Source organism: Ipomoea nil, unplaced genomic scaffold, assembly GCF_001879475.1.
Source record: "Ipomoea nil cultivar Tokyo-kokei standard unplaced genomic scaffold, Asagao_1.1 scaffold3238, whole genome shotgun sequence".
Classification (NCBI taxonomy): Eukaryota; Viridiplantae; Streptophyta; class Magnoliopsida; order Solanales; family Convolvulaceae; genus Ipomoea; species Ipomoea nil.
In genome coordinates, this window is record NW_017619666.1 from 1,709,238 (window position 1) to 1,719,134 (window position 9,897).

The following is a 9,897-nucleotide window of genomic DNA, read 5'->3' on the forward strand; positions in this document are numbered from 1 at the left end:
ACAAATACTTTGAAGTTAAAAATTAATAATGCCACAAAAAATTACCTCAATCTCTTAACTAATCTGCTCAACGTTAAGCATCATTAATTCATTACTTGATATGAATCAATCAACATATTAGCAAAATCTTACGAGCAAAATCAAGTGAATAAGCAGTGGAGTAACAACTAACAACACTATCAAACAACCGACAACACCAACCAAGGCAAGAATTGAAAGAAAAATATCAATGCTCATAAATCCAAGTTTGAGTTTTTGACATTGTTGAAAAAATCGCTAGGCGCTCATCAGACCTCGAAGTTGCCTAGTGCTTAGGTGCATATGTATTTTTTTATTTTTAAAAAATTTATTTTTAAGACGAATAATTCTAAACTATTTAGTACTTTAATAATTAATATTAAAATAAATATCAACTTAAAAACTATCTAAAATTTGAATAATTTATACTATTTTGCTCAAAAATTCAAAACATATCATTTTGAATTAAATAACTCACATAAAAAAGATGGAACAAGAGCTTTTCCCACACTTCACTACCCCTCAAGAAATGCTTGAATTTTTCCACCAATAAACTGGGTAGCAACATCTGCAATTCTGCAGCACTACAACAAAGAAGAAGAACACACCCACTGTGCAAATCCATTGCAGATATCAATCTTCTTGAACAGCAGCACCCTCGTGCATCTCGATCTGAACCTATGAAGCCTGCTTGGTCCTGAAGATGATGAAGAACGAACCAAAAACTGGTGATGCTGGTCTCTCTTGAATGGGGTTCCACTTTCATTTCATGTAAATCAAAGCCCTAACTTTCATTTCATGAAAACAAAGAGAAATGCTAATTTGTCTTCGTTCTTCACTAACATGAGTTGGAGGAGAATAAGGAGAGCAAGCTCTACTCCCATTTCGGTCAATTTTGCGGCGGAAACAGAGGCAGGTATGGTTTCTTCGAATCAATCCAAATTCAAAAAAAGCTGTAGTGATTTAGACGAAGCCCTAAAGTTATTCCGTCAAATGGCTCATACCAGGCCCTTGCCTTCTGTTATTCACTTCAACAAACTGCTTAGTAGAATTGTGAAATTGAAGCATTATTCTGTAGTTGTTTCCCTGTTTCAAGAAATGCGCATTAAGGGCATCCCAATCAGTGTGTATTCCCATAACATTCTTATGGATGTGTACTGCCGCTCAAGTCGAGTAGATTGCGGGTTTTGTGTACTTGGTGTGGTTTTCAAGTGTGGATTTGAGTTTGATGTGGTCACATTCACCACTCTGATTAAGGGCCTCGTTCTGGTTAATAAGATTGCAGAGGCTGTAGGGCTATTCAAGAAGTTGGTGAGGGAAAATGTGTGCAAACTTAATCAAATTACTTATGGTACTCTTATATATGGGCTTTGCAAGGCAGGTCATACACAAAATGCTCTTGATTTACTTGTAGTAATGCAAAAGGAGGGACCTAAGCTTAATACTATAGCCTATAACACTGTAATTGATTCTCTATGCAAAGACAGAATGGTTGATGAGGCTCTTGGCCTTCTCTCTGAGATGATTGAAAGAGGGGTTCCCCCGGATATCATCACATACACTTCACTGATTCAAGGCCTTTGCAATTTTAGCCGATGGAAAGGGGTTACCAAGTTAATGAATGAGATGGTGCTACATAATGTATATCCAAATGTCCATGCTTTCAATGTATTAATGGATGCCCTCTGTAAGGAGGGGAAGTTGGAAAGTGCGGAAACTATTATTCAGATCATGATTCAAAGGAACATTTATCCTGATGTCGTGACATACAGCACTCTTATTGAGGGGTACTGTTTGCAAGGACGGATGGATGAAGCGAGGAAAGCTTTTGGTCGGGTGTTAGAAAGTGGCCTTCAACATAGTGTTTGGACTTATACCATATTAATTAATGGATACTGCAAAATAAAAGAAATGGATGAGGCCATGCATCTGTTTCGTGAAATTCCTCGAAAAGGGTTTCATCCTAATGTTGTTACGTATAACACAATGTTGCAGGGGTTCTTTCTGGTGGGTAGATGTTCTGCTGCACTAGAACTTTTTCAGGAGATGCTGGTTGCTGGACATAAACCAGATTTTTACACTTCATGTGTCTTACTTAGTGGTTTGTGTGATAATGGACATGTTGAAGAGGCAATGTCAGTCTATCATCAGTTAGATAGAAGCGGGAATTATTCTCTTGTTTATAGTAACATCATAATTGATAGGGTCTGCAAGATAGGACAACTTAGTATTGCATGTGATGTATTCAATGACCTCATCTCTAAAGGGCAACACCCAAATGTGTATACATACACTGCAATGATAAATGGGCTTTGTCGAGAAGGATTAATAGATGAAGCCTTAGAGTTGTTAAGGAAAATGGAGAAGAATGATTGCTTTCCAAATACTGTGACTTATAATGTTATTTTGCAAGGATTTGTTAGAGAGAAAAAGTGGCATGAGGCAAATATAGTTTTGGATGAAATGGTTGGTAAGGGTATTTCTCCAAATGAGCACACATTGTTCTTCATAAACGACTTACTTGCACTTAAAACTGGAGATGAGAGAGTACTAAAGGTGATACAGAAATTTGCAGCGAATCATGTAAAGTAACTACATATTTGGAATCTTTTAGCTTCTCTACTTGTTCATGATTTGCAACTTTTGGAGGAATGTTTTCAGGGATTTCACTCCCATTCCAGGGATTCCACAAGTTTGGGTCTCAACTTTCCCGAGTGTCTCATAGTATGGCGTTCAACCTAATGTTCTTATTGATGGACAGGAAAATCTTTTGTACACTGCAACGGAACCTCTCATATGAGAACAATTATATACTGATATCTTCATTTATTTTATATCATTCTTTTCTTTGCTTAGTACATGGAATTCCATTGTTGTCACCCTACGTATATTCCTCCTTCACTTAATGTGATGCATGATGGTCCATTGCCTTGTATTATAGTAAAATAATATAAGATCCTGTGTGTTTTAGGAAGGAGCATTAGCTTTCAGGTTTTTAGTCGTGGCAAAGTAAGGTCAAAATGGAATTCTAGTTATACCAATTGCACAAAATATTCTCTGCAGGTCAAAATACCAATTGCACTAAATATTTTTAAGGACATTTCTCTTACATTTTCGATTCATCATTCTTGTATTTTGTCATCCTCAACTGCTGCATTTTGTTTTCTTGAGGTTCATTGCAAGTATTATTTGCTTTAGCACTCTTATTCTACAGTTAAACACCAAGTAGGCAATTATGTTCATCCACCGTCATTTTCAAGCTTCAACTAATTCATCATCATTTTGAAAATAAATTTTTAGTACATGTACACTAATGTTGATTGGCTTAATGTTCTATAAATATATATTATATATTTTTATGCTGGCACTTTTTCCCCTTTCATTTCCTTTTGTTGGGAAAATAGTATCCCTGCAAACTGGGAGGAGCTGCAGTGTTACTTTGATCCTAAGAAACCGGTGTAAAATTCTTCAAAGATGTATATGCAGTTATGCACATACATATTGCCATTTCTTAAGTTTTCGAGAAGAGAGGATCCTTCAGCTCCAGCCCTCCAAATTCAAGTTAAAACTGTCTTTCAAAGGGGAAGAAGGGAATTATAATGCAATTTTACATGAGTTAATAAACTCAGATTTCTATTTTCACTCGTTGCTTTAGCTCAACATATCTTAATATGCATCATATAAAGGCGGCCCCAGCTGCTGATAAGATAACTATTAAGACACTCAACAGCGCACAATGCAAGACCTGGTGTCATTTTGAGGTACCTTTGCATCTATTTTTTATTCCAAGTAACTGCAGATTTTGTATTCCAGCTCAAAGTGATGTTCATTTGTACATCTATTTTTACCCACTTTTTTGTACAAAACCCATAAGGTCAGACTGGGTTTTAAACTTTCATGTTTCTGTTCCATTCATGCAGCAGAGTGCTGGGAAGGAGCATAAAATCAAGTATTGGCAATTACGAGTACATAATTTTTGCTTTTACTTTATTTACAAATTGTACTGAACTATAAATAAGAGAGCCTCTTCTAGGAGGATGGGGGCATCAAATTGTATTACCCTCCCACCCTAAAGCATAGTTTGAAGGATGTTACTTACAAATTTAATATTAATTGCAATAACACGTCGAAGATTGTCTATTCCCTTCAGATATTTTAAGCTTTCCTGTCTTCAATTTTAAAATTTTAAGGAAACTAGAGTGGTGATAGTTATTAATACAAGGAATGCTATGACTGATTCGATTCTTATTACAATGTTTAATTTGATCATTTTTTTTGTGCAGGGAGAAAGCTAATTCGAGATCGATTTAGATATGCACAGAGTCAGTTACATCTCTAGGAAGGAATTTGAAGCATTCTTAGATAGGCTAAAAGCTTTGCATCTTAGATTTTGGGCTCACAATTGAGGCAAGCTTTTATCTTCATTCTTTGCAATTGAAACCAAAGCTTCTGTCATTCTTTCTGATCAAAGCTTCTGGTGTTGTGAATGTAACAAATTTGAAGAATTGGCAGAGCAGATGTTATGTTGTGTGAGACTGAATGAAATTGATTATGTAAATGATCAGCAACTATGTGGTCTATTAGTCAACTTTCCAGCAAAACTAGAACCTGTGTAGTTCCAGGTCTCGGTTGTCATGTTTTCTGAAGTGCAATCCATGGTATCATTTTGAGGCACTTTGGAATACGATAAACAGTTTCCGATGTAGAATACGATAAACATCTCCCAAGTGACATTCAGTGTATAATAAAGTCATTTTATAGCTGGGGAGTAACATTTGTACCCCTTTTGAAGTTTTGAGTGCTTGAATACCTAATGAAGATGCATTTATGAGATTTAGGATCATGTTTTGTTCTTTTGTGATCATAGATATGGACAAAAGCAGTACATCCGAAGATTTTGAGTGGCAAAAGACTTGACGATAGACCCTTTGTCAACAATGGGACTATGATCCGACCGGTATCTTGGTGGGGCGATAAATCCTTTGGCCGGGAGGACCACATCTGCTAAAAAAATATAGTTAAGAGACTAAATTGTTAGTTTTAAAAGTCACAAATCGAAATTAACACACTCCCTATAATCATAGGACAAAAAGTGTAATTTGCTCATATACATATATATATATATATATATATATATATATATATATATATATATATATATATATATATATATATATATATATATATAACTTAATTAACTTGAGTTTAACTCTTGATTACTTGTTATATATTTTTTTAATGTTTGTTAATTTCGGTGAAGTTTAAACGAACTAAATATGATAATTAATATTTCAAGTAATTTAATTGTGCGGCCTCTAAGAAATGTCAGAATGCTTGTAGTAACAGAGTTCATCATGTTTTAAATTGTTAGTACGAAATTAATAATGAATATATTAATTGAGTACATGATTTATTTGTTATTGGCATATGTTGGTTCAAAGTAGTAAATGAGCTGGAAGTAGATGCAAGATTATCTCAACAATGTATGGCTGAAAAGAGATCAAGATTAAAACCAGAACTCCTTTACGTGAAGTCATGCGTGGAATAGTGAATATGTGATTGTTTTATTTATAGGAAGAGGATAGCTATTACATCAAATCAAATTTCTCTATTAAGGTTTGAATCTATCACTTCCCACATAAGGAAGTGATATGGTACCATTGGACTACAGGATCCCTGATTGAAAATGTGAATTTATTCATAAAGGAATGTGAAGAAACTTTAAGATGGTAGTACTATCTGGAGAAGCTGCTTCACTTGGACAAATTATTGTGTGGATCACGTATATTAGATACATTTTTAATATACTAAAAGTACATTATTTGTGTACTGAAAATACATTATTTAATAGTATACATAAATGTACTTTCAGTACTCAAAAAATGTACTTTAAAAAAATATACTTTACGTACACAAATAATGTACCTTTAATATATTAAAAATGTACTTTTTTATTTATGGTCTACACAGTTGTGTGGACTATTGTCCATGTAATAATGATTGATCCACTTGATACTAGTACAAACTGTGTGAAAATTCAGGTTTGGTATACAATTTGTGTAATTGTCATATTAGTTCAAATTGTATTTTAAAATTTTCTTACAAAGTTGTTTAAGATTGATATTAAAAATAGAGTTAATTCCAAGAATAGTCCTTTGACTATTGACTTTTACCAATATTTGCCCTCGACTTTTAATTTAATCAAAATTAGTCCATTGATTATTGCTTTTGTTCTAATTTTAGTCATTCTGTTAAATCTCAGTTAATTGGGGATAAAATTTGAGGACAAGAATGTAAAATCAAATTTTGTATCTTTTTTTATTTTTTATTTTTTTATTTTATTTATCTTCTGATCCACAGGAAATAATTTGCTATGGCGATGGAGAAGAAAAATGGTAAAAGATTTGATTTTACATTCTTGCTCTTAAATTTAACCCCTAACTAATTGAGATTTAACAGAAGGATCAAAATTGGAACAAAATCAATAGTCAAGGGACTAATTTTGGTTAAATTAAAAGTCGAGGACAAATATTGGTGAAAAGTCCATAGTCGAAAGACCATTCCTAGAATTAACTCTTAAAAATATGTGGTAGACCTAGTTTTTGTAAATAATTTGAACCTTATACTTGTAAAAACGTCGATTGATATTTAGTGGAAAGTTTTGGGCGTGGCCTGCATATTAGGAGGTGTTCTCAACTGCGATAAAAATATCTTGTGTATTTTTATTTGGCTTGATTTATTTTCATTGCATTCTGTCAGGAATATGCAGTAACTACTGTTGAATTCTATTTGGGATTTTACACATAGTAACAACTCATATTATCACTCGAATCTGTTTAAGTGTTACATTCTTGTCGTAAAAGCTTTCATGAACCTTGATGCACGACTAGGCATATAGTTTATGAGGTGAGTGACAATAAATACAAATTTCTCGCAAAAATGTTTAGGCACATGATTTGAAAACATGATGGATCAAGAGACTTCAAGGAGGTGCCTATTTTTCTATCAACCACTCCATTTTGCTAAGGGGTGACTAATATGGACAATTCCTTGATCTAGCAAGTATGAGCAAATAATTGAGTTGTAGTATTCTGTCCCATTATCAATTTTCAAAACTTGAACTTTTTGTTTGAATTGATTTTTAATCATAGAATGAAAATTTTTAAAAATTGATGTAGTTTTAGATTTTTCTTTCATGAGGAAAATTCATGTGGTCCTAGTGTGGTCATTAATGATATATAAATCATCTAGAACTACTAACATGTTTTGCCCCGGAAGGTTTACAAATATCACTATGTATTAATGAAAGGTTTGTAAGGGTTACTTGAGTAAATACTTTGAGTATGTTTTGAAAGTTGACACACTTCGCACTGAATAAATTTAGTTTTTTTTTTTATTGATAAATAAACCAGTAAACAACCTTTCAATATAATTAAAATTTTGATGTCTATGACGAAAATATCGCAATATAACTAGACTCTCATTGGAAATGGAAACAAAATTGAAATATGAACTTGTTAGATGAATAAGGGTTAGTTAGAGTTAGGTGGTTTTTCTCTTGTTTGAATTTCAAATCCTGTGGCTGGAGCTCTTCCAACCTTTGTATAAATAGGAGTTCTCTTGTACAGAAATATATGAGAGTATACACTGTTTCTTGTGTTTCAACACTTAACATGGTATCAGAGCTGAGTTAGTGAGAGTGAGTGCCTGGGCTAGGTCGAGGGAGGACGTGCGACGCTGCGCCAAGAAGTCCGGCCACCGTCGGTGCAGCCACGCGCCCTCACGCGCCGCCGTCACCGAGCAGCTCCGACGCCACGCGCCGGCGCGTGAGGCGGTTTCCGGCGACTTCGCCGGTCGATTTTTTCCTGCTCCAGTCTCGCCTCGTCGTGCTGAGTTCTAGGAGGTGGGAGGTGTTGAAATCTGGAGGTGTTGAAGTCTGGTTGTGTCTTTGGGTACAGGCACTGTGAAGGTTGGGGCTGTTCTGCTTACTGCGTGAGGGTAATATGGATTCAAATGCTCTGGTAGCCCAAGGGGGAAGTACCGGTGATAACTATGGCTATGGTTCTCGAGGAGGGGGTAATAACCGCTCCAGAGGGCGCGGGGGTTCTTGGAGAGGTCGTGGAGGACGTGGAGGCCCACGAGTTTGTTTTAATTGTGGGGATCCCGGACACTTTCGAAATCAGTGTCCTAAGCCGCCGAGACAACAAATGGCTGCTAATACGGCTTCCACGTCAGAAGGTCATACAGTGGTGATGACGGATGAGGAGTTTGCTAGATTCAATCAGATGAAGCTTTCTTCTTCCTCGCAGTTTCCATCCAGTCAAGTGCCTACCTCCGCAACGTTTGTCCAAACAGGTAATTCAGTTGCATGTGTCTCTTCTGCGCCTCGACAGTGGGTCATTGACTCAGGGGCTTCTGAGCATATGACAGGTAATTACAATGTTCTTTCTACATATTTGCCTGTCACTTCTAGTGCGCCCGTCTTTACCAGCGCTCAAGAAGATGTGTCCTGGTTTAGAGGCTTTGACTATCTTGCAGTGCGAGTCGTGTGAGTTTGCAAAACACCATCGTGTTCCTTATGTTTCTCGGGTAAATAATAGAGTAGATTCTTTATTCGAGTTAGTTCATTCTGATGTTTGGGGTCCGTGTCGGGTTACGTCCAAACATGGTTTTCGGTATTTTGTAACTTTTGTTGATGACTTCTCTAGGTGTACTTGGTTGTATCTCATGAAGTCTAGGGGTGAATTGTTTGATGTTTTCCAAAGCTTCTGTGCTGAAGTGAAAACTCAGTTTAATAAGACTATACAATGTTTGAGAAGTGATAATGCTCGAGAGTATCTTCTTAATTCCTTTTCTACCTTTATGAGTCAAAATGGTATCATACATCAAACTTCCTGTGTTTACACCCCCCAACAGAATGGTGTCGCGGAAAGAAAAAACCGCCACTTGTTAGAAGTTGCTCGTGCCCTTTTATTCCAAATGAAAGTGCCTAAAGTGTTTTGGGCAGATGCTATTCACACTGCTTGTTTCGTTATCAACAGGATGCCTTCCTCTGTACTCCGTGGTCAAAACCCATATTCAGTTGTGTATCCCTCCAAACCTTTGTTTGCCCTGTCCCCCAAGATTTTTGGTTGTACGTGCTTTGTACAGGATGTTTGTCCACTAAAGGGAAAACTTGATCCTAAATCTCTTAAGTGTATCTTCCTGGGGTATTCTCAAACTCAAAAAGGGTATAGGTGTTACTCTCCTGATTTGGGGAGATATCTGGTTTCGGCTGACGTCACGTTCTTTGAGGAAACTGTGTTCTCTGATAGCGTTCCCGGGGATAAGTCGTCGGGGATAGAAGGGGATTTTCTTACTTATACTATCACTATTCCTGTACCCGCAGTGGGTCCTGATTCTGGTGTCGTACCCCCCGTTACGCAAGTGTATTCTAGGCGGCCCCGAGATGTAGTGGCGCCAACGGCGAATGCTCCTCCCTTACCACAACCTCCGTCAACTGATCTTCCAATTGCCGTTCGAAAAGGTAAACGTAGTTGCTGTCATCCGCTTTCTTTCTATGTTTTTTATGGTCGTCTGTCAGAGTCTTCTCGTACCTTTATATCCAAACTAGATTCTGTGTCTATCCCTAAAACGTTGTGTCAGGCTATGTCTCATGATGGGTGGAAATCTGCTATGGAGGAAGAAATGGCAGCCCTAGAAGAGAATCAGACTTGGGATCTTGTCCATCTCCCCGTCGGGAAGTCGGCAATTGGGTGTAAGTGGGTTTACGTTGTCAAGACGAACCCTGATGGTTCGGTTGCTCGGCTTAAAGCACGGTTGGTGGCGAAAGGGTATGCGCAGACTTATGGAGTTGATTATATGGAGACTTTTTCACCG

The 9,897-nt window shown here is 36.7% G+C and overlaps 1 protein-coding gene across 4 annotated transcripts; it reads left to right on the top strand.

Annotated features, from left to right (window-relative positions):
• Nucleotides 1-518: 518 nt before the first annotated feature.
• LOC109169006 (putative pentatricopeptide repeat-containing protein At1g12700, mitochondrial) lies at nt 519-4,582 on the top strand. 4 transcript variants are annotated; one of them, XM_019317888.1, is made up of 3 exons: nt 519-3,779; nt 3,893-3,983; nt 4,302-4,582. In XM_019317888.1, the coding sequence occupies exon 1, from the start codon at nt 817-819 to the stop codon at nt 2,608-2,610; it is 1,794 nt and encodes a 597-aa protein (XP_019173433.1). In that variant the 5' UTR covers nt 519-816; the 3' UTR covers nt 2,611-3,779; nt 3,893-3,983; nt 4,302-4,582. The 4 variants fall into 4 exon arrangements, with proteins under 4 accessions (XP_019173433.1, XP_019173432.1, XP_019173431.1 ...); XM_019317887.1 differs by having other exon boundaries at nt 3,939-3,983; XM_019317886.1 differs by having other exon boundaries at nt 3,939-3,967.
• Nucleotides 4,583-9,897: the final 5,315 nt, after the last annotated feature.

What these genes read in the sequence shown, in the direction of transcription:
- LOC109169006 (XM_019317888.1), top strand. Translation starts at nt 817, where the DNA reads ATGAAAACAAAGAGAAATGCTAATTTGTCTTCGTTCTTCACTAACATG.